At 42.5% G+C, this 14,995-nt stretch overlaps 1 protein-coding gene across 10 annotated transcripts in view; it reads left to right on the top strand.

The window, feature by feature from the left end:
• tbc1d19 (TBC1 domain family, member 19) overlaps nt 1-14,995 on the top strand; it is a 114,374-nt gene that overhangs the window by 57,363 nt on the left and 42,016 nt on the right. For all 10 annotated transcript variants that reach the window (XM_069925007.1, XM_069925005.1, XM_069925013.1 and 7 more), the window contains one exon: nt 3,101-3,213. In XM_069925007.1, the coding sequence (XP_069781108.1) occupies nt 3,101-3,213 (113 nt within the window). The remainder of the gene's footprint in view (nt 1-3,100; nt 3,214-14,995) is intronic.

Genomic DNA, 14,995 nt, shown 5'->3' with positions numbered 1-14,995 from the left:
CAGAAACAGGAGGTTGTGAGTAAATTGTTGGGACTGAGGGCTGATAAATCCTCAGGGCCTGATGGGCTGCATCCCAGGGTGCTTAAAGAAGTTGCTATGGAAATTGTGGAAGCACTGGTCGACATTTTCCAAAGTTCCATAGATTTGGGGGAGGTCCCTGAGGATTGGAGAGTGGCTGATGTGGTGCCGATTTTTAAGAAGGGAGAGAGGGAGAAAACGGGAAATTATAGACCGGTCAGCCTGACGTCGGTGGTGGGGAAGATATTGGAGTCTATCATAAAAGGAGTAATAGCAGAACACTTAGGCAGAAATAATAGTATAAGGGCTAGTCAGCATGGATTCCTTAAGGGTAAGTCATGCTTGACTAACCTTCTGGAATTTTTCGAGGATGTGACAAAGAGGGTGGACTTGGGAGAGCCAGTGGATGTGGTGTATTTGGACTTCCAGAAGGCCTTTGATAAGGTACCGCACGGGAGACTAGTGGGCAAGATCAGGGAGCATGGTATTGGAGGTAAGGTGCTGACATGGATAGGAATTTGGTTAAGAAATAGGAAACAAAGGGTTGGGGTAAGCGGGTCTTTTTCAGGATGGCAGGATGTGACGAGTGGAGTGCCGCAGGGATCGGTATTGGGTCCTCAGTTGTTTGTAATTTATGTAAATGATTTGGATGAGGGGATTTTAATAACTTGAGCAAATTTGCAGATGACACGAAACTGGGTGGCTGTGTGAGGAGGATGTCAGGAAAATGCAGAGGGACTTGGACAGGTTGGGGGAGTGGGCTGCTGAATGGAAGATGACGTTCAATGTAAGCAAATGTGAGGTTATCCATTTTGGGGGCAATAATAGGAAAGCTGAGTATTATTTAAATGGAGACAAACTAGGGAGTGGGGAGGAGCAAATGGATCTTGGAGTACTTGTTCACCGGTCACTGAAGACTAGCATGCAGGTTCAGAAAGCTGTGAAGAAGGCTAATGGCATGTTGGCTTTCATAAAGAGGGGATTAGAGTATAGGAACAGAGACGCCCTTCTGCAGTTGTACAGGGCCCTGATGAGACCCCACCTGGAGTATTGTATCCAGTTCTGGTCTCCAATTTTGAGGAAGGACATACTAGCTATAGAGGGTGTGCAGCGCAGATTTACAAGGTTAGTTCCAGGGATGGCGGGGTTGACATATGCTGAAAGGCTAGAAAAACTGGACTTGTATCCGATGGAGTTTAGAAGGATGAGGGGGGGACATGATTGAGGTATACAAAATTATCAGGGGGATAGACAGGGTGAAGTCGGATTACTTGTTCCCAATGATGGGGGAGACGAGGACTAGAGGGCATAGTTTAAGAATATAGGGTAGGCCCTTTAGGACGGAGATGAGAAAACATTTTTTTTACCCAGAGAAGTGTGAATCTGTGGAATGCTCTGCCACAGAGCAGATTCGCTGATTATGTTCAAAAGAGAGTTAGATAAGACTCTAGTGGGCAAAGGAGTTAAAGGTTATGGGGATAAAGCTGGAAAGGGGTACTGATGGTAGTGATCAGCCATGATCTGTAAAATGGCGGTGCTGGCTCGACGGGCCGAAGAGCCCACTCCAGCTCCTATTGTCTATTGTCTATTAATGCCATCCGGTTGTAGGGTGCCCAGTCGAAAGATGAGGTTTTTTTTTCTCCAATTTGCAAGTGGTCTCAGTCTGGCAGTGCATGAGACCATGGACAGACATGTCCGTAAGAGAATAGGATAGGAATTGAAATGGGTGGCCACTGGGAGATCCACGCTATTGGGGTGGACAGGGTTGAAATGCTCAACAAAGATCTTCCAGTCTGTCTAGTCTCTCTAATGTAGAGGAGGTCACAACAGGAGCACTGGATGCATTAGATGACCCCTGCAGATTCACAAGTGAAATGTTCCTTCACTTGGAAAGACTCTTTGTGGCCCTGAATGGTAGTGAGGGAGAAGGTGTGGGCACAAGTGGAGCACCTCTGCAGTCACAAGGGTAGGTACCAAGGGGACGGTTGTTGGGAGGGTGGAGTGGATAAGGGAGTCATACAGAAGGCAGGGAGGGGAATATGCGTTTTGAGGTGGGATCACGTAGTAGGTGGTGGAAATAGTGGAGGAGGATCATGGGGTGGTAGGTGAGATCAAGGTGAATCCTGACCTTGTGCGTGGGGGCCATGGCAGATGTGTGGGTAATATGTGGGTGAGGGCCAAGTTGTTGGTGGTAGAGGGAAAGCTACGTTGTTTGAAGAAGGAGAAATTCTTTAATCTGGCATGGAAGTCCTCATCCTGGGTGCAGATGCAACAGATAGAGGAATTGAGAGAATGGAATGGAATCTTTACAGGTGTCAGGGTATGAAGACATGTAGTTGAGGTAGCTGTGGGAGTTGGTGGGTTTATAGAAGATTTCTCTTGAGAGTTTGTCTCCTGGGATAGAGACAGATCGAGGAAAGGGAGAATGTTGCTAGAGATGTACCAAGTGAATTTGAGGTTGGGGTGGAAGTTGGCAACAAAGTGAATGAAGTCGATGAGCTCATCATGGGTTCATGAGTCAGCACCAAAGTAGTAATTGATGCAATGGAGGAAAAGTTGAGGGTCCTTGCTTGTGTAGCCAAAAAAAAAGACCTGGAGAAAGTGGGCTGCATCAAAGCAGAAATTATTGAGGGTTAGGTCATGTACTGACAGTGATGGTAGAGGGAGACTATTTGGGCCTTGTATCCAGAACTAAACAAAGGACTTTGAAGCCATCAGTATTGGGGATGGAGGTGTATAAAGATATATAGGAATGAATGAAAAGCATGTTAATTTAAAAGATAAAGGGTAATACACATGGAATAAGATGGCCATTCTCATTATAATGGGAGCATGGAAGTTATTTCAATCAAATATATCTAAACTTATTTCAGTTCCTTTTTAAACAAAAAAAGTAAATTTAAATTTAAAATTTAGACATACAGCACGGTAACAGGCCATTTCAGCCCATGGGTCCATGCCTCCCAATTTACAGGGGACAGGGTGGGTTTCAAAAAGTTTAAGTTTTAAATATTAAGTTTTGTTTCAGCACATTGGAGTTGGGGAAGTTTTCACTGAAAGTTTGTATTTTGTTTGCTTTTAGTCTTGTCTGAACAGGACAGTGCTGCAGCTCAGCAATACATTCGGCAGGGATGTCCAACAACACTGCGTGCAGATATGTGGGCAATCATATTGAATGTGAACAATGAGTTGGAGGTAGGGGCCTCTTTAATTTAACTTCTGAGAATTATGTTAATATGTTTGCTAATCTGCACTGACAAATGAGCACTATTTACTATGAACAGACAGACTATAAATTTGTTTCCAACACAAATATAATATTTCCATGGTATTGCTACATTTTATCTCAAGAAATTTGTGATTTAAATTTATATTCTCTAAGAATATGCTTTGAACAACTGCAAACTTTTACAATTCTTTTTACATTTTGTAAAGTTGCAATTAAGTTTTCTTTCACCACTAAAAACTGGCAATATCAAATTTTTACTTCTGCTTCTCGCTGTATAAGCAACTTGCTCTAAAATTACTTTCTTCCTTAAATCTTTTTAATGTTCACTTTTAAAATAATTTACAGATCCTGCTTTAACAGGGTTCAGGGTGTTCAAACATAGTTCAGAAAAACAGTGTAGGATGAAAATTTGGTATGAATGTACTTTCTGGTAAGTAACATATATGTGGATCTCAAACAAAATCTTTAGCTTTTAATATTTAACTTGGGCAATTTCTGATAATGTGTGCTCTTCAGTTAACTGTTTGTTTGATTAGGAAGTAAATATTATGAGCAGAATGAGGAGCTAGTACTTTTGGCTGAAGTTTTTGAAGGAAATTTTCTGCAATGCCAGAGGTCATGAATAAAGTCCTGAAAAATATGAAATTGCATACATGGTCAGAGGAAAACTTAGTGCAGATGGGGAAGGAATTTCTTCCATTTAATCAGAAAAGAAAGTTCCATATTTCAGTGCTTATAATGAGAGATTTTTTTTATTTAAAATGTTATATAAATAACTTAAAATATTACAAATAATTTAGACTAAGTTGTGGCAAAACAGATGGTGCACCAATTCATGTAGGCAAAGGAGATTGTGCAGTGTGAGATTAATTGCAGTAAGGATTTATAAATATTATCTTCATTAAATTTTGACCAATCATTATTCTGGAATATAAGTGGGAGACTCTTGGAGACCCAAGGGAGCAGTGGGTATTGGGACAATTCATTCCATCTGTCTATCACACCTTGTAGAGAGGAGCAGGATTGGAAGAGTCAACTATACTCAATAGTTTCCAGAATAATGAGAGACCAAATGGACTTACAATCAGAATTTGATTTTTGAAACTCATCTTTGCCAGAAGGTGCAATGCACGTCTCTGAGAATGATGATGGGGTGTCAATATTTCATAAAGCTACATAATATTACATGTTAATATAGATTTCTCTGGCGTTTGTTATCCCCTCCCTCCACTATTTCCCCTGTTACCTACCCATGTTAAATGCCTGTACAAAGTAGATATGGCAAAGTTGTTTCCCACGGTAGGGGAGTCATGAATAAGAGGCCACAACAAAGAGTGCCCATTTAAAAGAGATGTGGAGGCATTTCTTGAGCCAGAGAATGGTGGACCTCGGGAATTTGCTGCCACAGATGACTGTGGAGGCCAGGTCGTTGGGTGTATTTAAGGGACTGAGTGGGAGAATATATCAGCTCACGGAATGGAGAGTGTGCTCAATGGGCCAAATGGCCTACATCTGCTCCCATGTTTTATGGAAATGGGACCTAAGTTTGAATCAAAAATCAAATTCAATTATGAGACCTGCTTTGGAATGTGGTGTCTGGATTTTGAATCTTGCTCTGTATTACAATAAAACCCTGGATATCTGGCGCATATGAGGATAGTGAATGCCGCGTTTGTTAATTTTCTGATTGCCTGAGACTCACTCTTACAATGCTTCACTAATGCACCTGCATTAAGAATAAACAATTTAAGACAAAAGACAGTGCAAAATGTAAAGTAATCTGAAGAAAATCAGTATTGTAGTCCTTTAATTCATGTAATTTACAAAATTTAAATTTGAACCCCACTTATTGGTGCTGTAACAGCGTTGTGATAACTGTTACCTTAATTGTGCCACCATCATAATTAACCCCCTCGAGTTTAGAGATAAAGCCTTACTAATTACTTAATAATATACTAATAATGATAAAGACTCTTACAGGGGTAGGGAGACACTTTGGGAGAGTCGCCCCAGCAGTGAGCTGCATCAGCTGGCTCTTCATCCTGACTGACACCATTTTATTGAAACAAAACTATTGAAACTTTATTGAAACGGCTGTTGTGGGTGAGGCACAAGTTGGCTGAATGTTTGCTCCCATCTTCAGTAAGAGTTTGTGTGCTTCAGAGAATATTTACAATTTAACATTTTAATTACTTTTTTATTTATTCCATTTTTTTGGCCAGTTGCTTGGTGTTACTGAGTGCTTGAATTCCAGATAATGGGAATTTTACTATACTAGTGTGGTGTCTGCTGCAGCAGTGCCACTAGATCAATGCACCAAGCACAGTAGTTAGTCAGGAAGAATGTTTATTCAAGCTTGCCTCTCTTTTTAAATCACTTCCAGCCCAGACATCCGGGTCCAGGATGCACTTGAAGAGCGTGGGACTTTAAGTTGACATGACTGGAGCCCCGCACCATCTTATGGATTACTCCCTATCCCTAACTGCCCTGCACAAGCGGCGATTAGGCCCATGACGTTACGCAGCCATTCGTCCAGCTGTGCAAGCGACGTTTAGGCCCGTGGTGTTGCACGGCTGTTTGGCCAGCTGCACGGGCAGCGATTCAGCCCGCAAAGGTATGTGGCCTCTCGGCCTGCTACACCAACCCCACCCCCGAGAATTGTCACCCAAAGGTGATGAACCGGCTGTGCACACCTTTGGTGGATGCTCTAGTCACCTGAACTGTGGGCAGTGAATAGGGTTGGTTGGGTCCAAATGTGCTGGTTTGAGTCTGTCCATGGTAAACAGTTCAGAATATCCCCCAATGTCCAAAGTGTACACAACCCCATCCCTTTTGATCACACGGAAAAGGCCATCATACAGCTGTTGCAGTGGAGTTTCTGGGGCTTGCCTGTGCATGAAGACAAAGTCAGTGTCGAGGAGGGCTGGTGGCACATGCTGTTTGGAGGGTCCATGCCACTTGGTTGGAATCAGCTTTCCTATTGTGACATGATGTCGAAGCATGTCCATATCGGGAAGGCAGTAGTCGGACGAGAAGTGAACATCACCTGGAACCAAGAGAATTGAACTGTAAACCATCTGTGTGGACGATGCTGGCATCTCTTACTTCAGGGTGGTACACACTCTCAGCAGAACCCATGGCAACTCGTCTACCCATATGGGCCCTGTGAGTCGGGCTTTGAGTGCAGCCTTGAGTTGCCAGTGGAAACTTTCCACTAGACCATTGGACTGCAGGTGGTACATAGAAACATAGAAGATAGGAGCAGGAGTACGTCATTCGACCCTTTGAGCCTGCTCCGCCATTCAACGAGACCATTGCTGATCTTAAAGTTCAGTACCCCGTCCCTGCCTTCTCTCCGTAACCTTTAATACCCTTATACTAAAGAAATAGATCTAATTCCCTCTTAAATATATTTAATGAACCTGCCTCTACTGCCCTCTGTGGCAATGAATTCCACAGATTCCCCACCCTCTGGGTAAAGAAATTCCTCCTCATCTCGGTCCTAAATGGTTTGCCTATTATCCTCAAACCATGGCCCCGGGTCCTGGATTTTCCCATCATTGGAGACATCCCATCTGCATCCATTCTGTCCAGTCCTGCCAGAATTTTATATGTCTCTATGAGATCCCCTCTCAATCTTCTAAACTTCAGCGAGTGCAATCCCAATTTGCGCAATCTTTCCTCATAAGTCATTCCTGCCATTCCAGGTATCAGCCTGGTGAATTGCCTCTGCACTCCCTCCATTGCAAGAACATCCTTCCTTAGATAAGGTGACCAAACCTGCACAAAATACTCCAGGTGTGGTCTCACCAAGGCCATGTACAGCTGCAGTAAGGTATCCTTGTTCCTATACTCAAACCCTCTTGATATGAAGGCCAACATACCATTTGCCTTTTTAACCACCTGCTGTACCTGCAGAGACTGGTGTACAAGTACCCCCTAGGTCTCTCTGCACTTCCCCATCTCTTAATCTATTGCCATTCAAATAGTAATCTGCCCTCCAGTTTGAATTACCAAAGTGGATAACCTCACATTTATCCACATTTACGCTGTGGTGTGGTGCTGTTGTTTGCCACAAAAGTGCGCTAGGGCAGTTCATAACGCGGAGGTGATGTGTGTGGGAACTCCAAATCCTGTGATCCATTTGGTTCATGTCTCAGCATCGATGGATGGCAATGGGATGGCTTCTGGCCATTGCGTGAACTGGTCTATGACTGTGAGGATGTACCTCATATTCTGAAACACTGGCAGTGGTCTGACCAGGTCTACATGCTCAAAACATTGGTGCACTGCTGGGAAAGACTGGAGAGGCACCTTGCTGTACCACTGTATTTTGGAAGTTTGGCAATGGGTACACATTCTGGCCCACTGAATGATATCTTCCTTAAGGCCATGCCTTAAGCTTCACTGTTGCTCTGATGGAGGGATGGAACAGGTTGTGAACCTTGTCAAAAAGGTGCTATCTTCAAGCTGCAGGGTCTACTGGCCTGTGGCAGGTCATATACATGTCACAGAGTAGACTTGGCCCACCTGGCTGTGGCGCCACATGTTGTAGATCCAAGCTTGTGATGGCTGTTCTCTATGCCTGAACATCTGGATCAATGGCCTGTTGTCTCACCAAGTTAGAGATATACACACCACCCTGGATATGATGCACTGCTAGTCTGGACAGTGCATCAACGACCAGATTGTTTTTTTTTCCTGACACATGGCGCACATCTGTAGTGAACTCTGAAATGTACAACAAGTGATGTTGCTGCCTGGCCGACCACAGGTCCGATATCTTGCTAAAGACAGAAGTGAGTGGCTTGTGGTCCATGAAAGTAATGAAATGGTGGCCTTCCAAAACGTACCAGAAGTGTGTGGCCAGGTACAAGCCAACAGCTCTCGATCAAATGTGCTACGCTTCGTTTCTGGTGGCCATAAGTGGTGGCTAAAGAAAGCCATGGGTTGTCATTGGCCGTTGACAAACTGTTCGAGAACCGCACCCTCTGCTCTATCAGTGATGTGTGCCAGGGCGGTGGTGGGATTAGGATGTGCCAGCATTGCTGCATTAGCCAGAGTGTCCTTGGCAGCTGTGAACATTGACTCCATATCTGCAGTCTAATCAACTTCCTTGCGCTTTGTGGCGAGGATTTGAAATAGTGGGCTGAGAATGTTGGCGGCTGCCGGAATGAAACAGTGATTATAAATTCACCATGCCCAAAAATTTATGCTCTCCCTTAACTGTGGCAGTTTTCGGGAAAGCACATACGAAATCCACTTTGGTGGATAAGGGAAATGTACCTATTGCTGTGATCTTGTGCCCTACCAAACTGGCATTTGACGGGGTTGACAGTAAGTACGAATTCGTCCAGCCGCTAGAACAGGCGGTGTAAATGTTGTTGATGTTCTTGCTCATCTTGACTGGCGATGAGGATGTTGTCTCAGTATATGTATGTGAATTCTAAATCCCCACCGATAGCATCCATGAGCCAGTGGAATAATTGAGCAGCATTTTTCAAACCAAATGGCATTCTGAGGAATTCAAAAAGTCCGAAAGGAGTGATAATCGCTGTTTTGGGAATCTACGCCCAAGATGGGCTGTGTGACAGAAGCCAAAATGAAATCCCAATGGATCGCTGGAATGGTAGGTTCACGGGGGCACGCATCTGCTAGCATTTTTCCCACACCGACGTTGGTAAAAACACCACTCTCGGCGCCTGTTAGTACACTTGTCCCTTCTTGTTTTGACCAGAACTACAGGTGGTGCACAGGGCACGGGAGCTGTCTCTGCTGAGAATGCTGGCTGTATATGGGCAGACTCTTGCCTTGGTATGCGGTAGAGTCTATCAGCCTCCCTGGCTACGTCATGGGAATGTCTGAAATCCATAACCGCCATCAATATGGAGATGTGACCCGGGATCTTTGCCAGGAATAGGATCTCAAAGAGAAAGCAATTGGAATGGCTGTTTACTAGTGCGACCATTTCATTCAGTAAATTAGATGGATTTCTGTCACCAAGCAATTCCATATTCAAGACCTGCATGCCATGATTATGCCTGGTTAATTCCAGGATTTCCAGGAGGAAGTGCGGGAACCTGGTGTATTGATTTTCTGACGGGGGGTGACCAATAAATTCGCTCACCTTAGCTGCTGAAGTGGCATCCAACGCTCCGACAGCGTGCCAAAACTTTTGTGTCTTCAGCAGTTATGCCATGGGGTGGAACTGGGTCTCAGCCAGGTTGAGCCATATGCAAGATTGGTGAGCTCAGAAAGAGGACACGTTAATGGCTACTGTGTTAACTGTTACTGTTGCATCCATGTTAACTGTGGATTCCAGCTTTGGCTGAATCTTACAGTCTGGATCACCAATTGTGGTGCCTGCTGCAGCAGTGCCACTAAATCAATGCCCCAGGCACAGTAATTAGTCAGGAAGAACAGTTATTCAAGCTTGCCTCTCTTTAAGTCATTTCCGGCTCAGACACCTGGGACAAGAAGTGGCATCATCACTTCACCGCGATGCATGTGAAGAGTGCAGGGCTTTAAGTTGAGACGATGCCCCGCACCATCTTGTGGTTAAGTCCCTAACTGCCCTGTGCACTGCAAGCAGGCTCGCATTCAGCCAGTTGTACCAGCGGCATTCAGCCAGTTGCACCAGTGGCAATCAGGCCCGCAGTACTGCACGGCCGTTTGGTCAGCTGTTCAACCAGCAATTAGGCCCACAGCCATTCAGCCAGCTGCATGGGTGGCGATTTGGCCTGCTACATTATGCGGCCACTCAGTCCGCCACACCAAGGTAATATACTGAAGGTAGAGCAATGTGCTCTGTACAATTTTTTCTAGCCAGGGTAATTTAAATAGTACAGATATTGTCGCTTAAAAATGCCATCAAAGTTATCAGCATTATTAATGAGTAAATTGGGCTGTGATGATCCAGGGGCTACACGTGGATATTTAAATGTGGAAAACAAAGGTTTCATCTGAATTTGTTCTCATTGGCATGAGAGATGCTTTGGTCCTTGGTGTTGCAGTACCTGCCTAATAAATCACCCACTAAAGTTTCCAGAAGTTGAGTCTCTGTTCTAGTGCAAGTACATTAGTAATGGTGTGAATTCTTAATTATTGCCAGAAACTTCTATGCCCTAAAAATGAATTTTGCATGAGTGGAGACTCATTTCCTATGAAATTGATTATTGTTGGAAAATTTTGAAAGGAAATTATCTGGTCTAGCTGTCTTTGGTCTTGCAACTCCAATTAAATATGTACAACAAGTGATGTTGCTGCCTGGCCGACCACAGGTCCGATATCTTGCTAAAGACAGAAGTGAGTGGCTTGTGGTCCATGAAAGTAATGAAATGGTGGCCTTCCAAAACATACCAGAAATGTGTGGCCAGGTACAAGCCAACAGCTCTCGATCAAATGTGCTACGCTTCGTTTCTGGTGGCCATAAGTGGTGGCTAAAGAAAGCCATGGGTTGTCATTGGCCGTTGACAAACTGTTCGAGAACCGCACCCTCTGCTCTATCAGTGATGTGTGCCAGGGCGGTGGTGGGATTAGGATGTGCCAGCATTGCTGCATTAGCCAGAGTGTCCTTGGCAGCTGTGAATATTGACTCCATGTCTGCAGTCTAATCAACTTCCTTGCGCTTTGTGGCGAGGATTTGAAATAGTGGGCTGAGAATGTTGGCGGCTGCCGGAATGAAACAGTGATTAGAAATTCACCATGCCCAAAAATTTATGCTCTCCCTTAACTGTGGCAGTTAACTGTTGTAAAATCTCTACTTAATTCTAGCTAAGATGTCGCCAAGAACTGTAATAAGCTGCGCCAATTCAATTTTTGCTATCATAGTCAATAGTATTTCCAACTTTTTTTTGCATGTCAGGTTACAGCACTGGTATCCATCTCACCATCCGGCAGCTGTCCCACTCTCCCATCTGGTTCCATCTATCTTCTTTCACCTCTCCATGGGTCACCTGCCATCTACAGGCCTCTATCTCACATGTCACTCATTTAGTTTTATACTAGCTATCTTCCCTCTCCTAATACAGGGTTTCACCCAAATGTCTACATTCCTTTCCCAACTCCACCCACTTTCTACCCACCTCACCCCCATTCCCCCTGCCAGTGCTGCTCAACATTGATTTCCTTCAATAGTTTTATTTTTCTATATTCCAGCATTTTCAGTTTCTTGTGCCTTCACATTTCATGGTTGTTTGCATTGATTGAGTTTTTTTGGGGAGCAGGGTTAAAGAAGTTGACCAATTGAGAACTAATTATTAATGTATATAATCTATGCTAAAAGCCACTTCCAAACAAGTTGGTACAATAAATAGTGCAGAGGCAATCTATTCATTCGAACAGGTCCGCGATAGTGCTTGTGCTCCACATGAATATCCATGCATCTTTATTCACTGGGCCTTTCAAAATATTTATCTATACCTTTGGAATATACAAATCAACAACACACTAAAGGACCTTGAGTCCACAATGTTATGCTGACATAACCTACTCTATCAACTGCTGAGAATTTCCCAACAGCATAATCCTCCATTTTTATCAATTCATTGTATTTAATAGTCTCTTAATAGATCCTGTTTTACCTGTCTCCACCACCATTGCCAGCAGTGCATTCCATGCACTCACCACTCTGTGTGAAGAACATACCTCTTGCATCCCCCTGTACTTACTCCCAAGCACCTTGTGTTCCTTGGTGTTAACCGTTTCAACTCTGAGAAAAAGCCTCTAGCCATTTACAAATAAATGCCTCTCATCTTGTACTCCTCTATCAGGTCATCCCTTATCCTCTGTCACTTCAAGGAGGAAAGGCCAAGTTCACTCTACCTATCCTCATAATGCATGTGCTCCAATCTAGGCAGCATCCTTGTTAATGTGCACCCTCTATAGCATTCACATCTTTCCTGTAATGAAGTAACCAGAACTGAATACAGTATTTCAAATGGTGTCCAACTAAGGTCTTGTATACAGTGTATTGTTTTGGATTTTGATGCCATGGTTAATAAAGGCCAGCATTCCATACACCTTCTTATTTACACTATAACCTGTTCAGCAGCTTTGAGTGTCCTTTGGACATAGACCCCAAGATCTCTCATTTCTTCCACACTGCTCAGAATTTTCCTGTTAACATACTGAAATGAATGACCTCACTTTTCTAAACTCCATCTGGCACTCCAACTCTGCATCCTATCAATATCCCTTTGTAATTTAGCAACCCTCCAGACTATCCACAATATCACCCACTTTTGTGTCATTTTAATAATTTTTTATTTTGCAGTTAATAAGTTGAAGCCATTGCTGAGGCTTTATAAGGCATTGGCGAGACCACACTTTGAGTATTGTGAGCAGTTTTGGGATTTTTTTTAAAGAAAGGACATGCTGACGTTGGAGAGGATTCAAAGGAGATTCACTAGGATAATTCCAGGAATGAAAGGGTTATTATATGAGGAATGTTTGACAGCTCTTGGACTGTAATTGTTGGAATTTAGAAGAATTTGGTGGGGGGGGGGATCTCGTTGATACATTTTGCATGTTGAAAGGCATGGATAATGTGGATGTAGAAAGGTTGCTTCCCATGGTGAGAGAATCTAGGAAAAGAGGGCACCACTTCAGTATTGAAAGGCGTCCACTTTGGACAGATGAATAGGAATTTCTTTAGCTGGAGAGTGGTACATCTGTGGAATTTGTTGCCACAGGTGATTGTGGAGGCCAGATCATTAGGTGTATTAAAGACAGATTGATGTGTTCTTGATTAGCTAGGGCATCAGAGGTTATGGGGAGAAGGCTGGGCATTGAGGCTGAGAGGGGAGATGGATCAGTTCATGATTAAAAGAAAGGACAGACTTGATGTGGTGAATAGCATATTTCTGCTCCTATCTTGTGGTCTAAATGCATCTGTGGTATTCACCTCCATCTATGATCCCTGGCCCCATCATCTGCTGCCCTATATCTCTCCTTTCAAATCTTCATATCATCTTAGTCATTTATTAAATTTGTTTTCTTTACTAACATTTTATACTAAAGGTTATTAGCCTGGCTGATTAAGTACCTTATAATGGATAAATTAAATACATTTATATACATTCATTTATGTACATACAAGCTGTCAAATAATGTCAAAGCTCAATACATTTGCAACCTTTGACTATATTTAATACCTAAAATACCTGCAAATCCCTATCTGAGGTCAAAAATAGATAATGCATCAGCTTTGCAGTAATTAAGTATTTTGCCATAGTTTCTGTGAAAATAACTGACCTGTCTTATCAAAAAGTATGAACCATCTGGTCATATTCCCAGGTGCAACTGCATATGTTTTTGATCATCATAAAAATAATTGACTTAACAATGAAAAAAAAGTCGTTTAAACAAATTCAAGGTTACATTAATTATTCATCTGTATTTAAACAAAATTTACGAGAAATCAGACAGCTTTTTCAAATGACTTTGTAGTGTTTATCTTTATCCAGTCCAACAACAGCTGCTCTAAGGAACAGAAATTGACAGGAATATCAAATGTTATGTTCTTAGAAATGTTAAATAATCAGAATTAAAGAGAGGAACATAGAAATTACCACCATAATTATGAATGTAATGGAAATCGTATACAGTGTTAGACTTGATGGCAATAAATTACACAACAGTGCAGGCCCTTTGGCTCATGATGTTGTGATGACCCAAGTAATCCTTTCCAAATTCACGCCTGTAACCCTCTTTTTCTTACATTCATGTTCCTATGTAAGAGTTATTTAAATGTCTCTATTGCACCAGCCTTGGCAATGCATTCCAGGCACCCACCACTCAGTAAAAAATAAAACACAAAAACTTGCATCTGACATCTCCCCTAAACTTTTCTCAAGGCACCATAAGTTATCTTTGCTTCCATATAGGAAAATGTCAAAACAAAATGCATTTAAAATTAAATTTGCCTTTTAAAGTATGTTTCCATGTTGGAATTGATTTTTTACTGTGTGTATTAAGGTTCTCATTAGTCTGGTTTATGTACATTCTAAAATGACTATAACCTAGCAAATTTCTCTCATACCATACAGTATGGTGCAATTCCATACTGCTTTTTGGTTGGCTTCAATAAAATAATAGGGCTATTAAATTGCAAAATAAAGCAGAGATTTAAAAGCAATACATGTAGGTATTGTTGCAGTTAACCAGAATGTGAGTACAGGTACTTTGTTGTGCTTATTTTTGCCCACAAACTTTCTTTGAGCACCCTCTGCAGGATGTCTGGTGATTGGTAATTGGTGATACCAATTAGGACAAAGAATTTGGAACTTAGAAATGCAGGTTAGCCATTGTCAAATTAATTGCTAAAGTGAAATAGAAGGGGAGAAAAAGATCAAATTAAAGGAAGAAGAAAACACTTTTAAAGCTATACTCTCACAGTGCCAGAAACCTAGGTTCAATTTATTACTTCAATCATCAACTTCAGTGCTCTCTGGATAGAGTTCATCTATCTTTCCTGTGACTGTGAGGGTTTCTTCCAGGTGCTCTGGTTTCCTCCCACCTAGCAAGTGCAGATCAGAGGTTAATTGACTACTAAATTACCCTGTATTGTGTAGGCAAATGGAATATGGGGAGAATAAAATGGGTTCAAGGTTCCTTTTATTGTCATGTACTAATACATAAAGTACTAGTACATTAGTGTAAGTGGCTGTTGATATTTGTCAGGGAATCTATGGCTGGTATAGGCTGTTTTTTTTTCCCCCCTGGAATGAACCAGCCCATCTCTGATGC

Source organism: Narcine bancroftii, chromosome 3 (genome assembly GCF_036971445.1).
Source record: "Narcine bancroftii isolate sNarBan1 chromosome 3, sNarBan1.hap1, whole genome shotgun sequence".
NCBI classification, from domain to species: domain Eukaryota; kingdom Metazoa; phylum Chordata; class Chondrichthyes; order Torpediniformes; family Narcinidae; genus Narcine; species Narcine bancroftii.
Note: the sequence above shows the minus strand (reverse complement) of the source record. Positions and strands in the feature narration are given on the sequence as shown.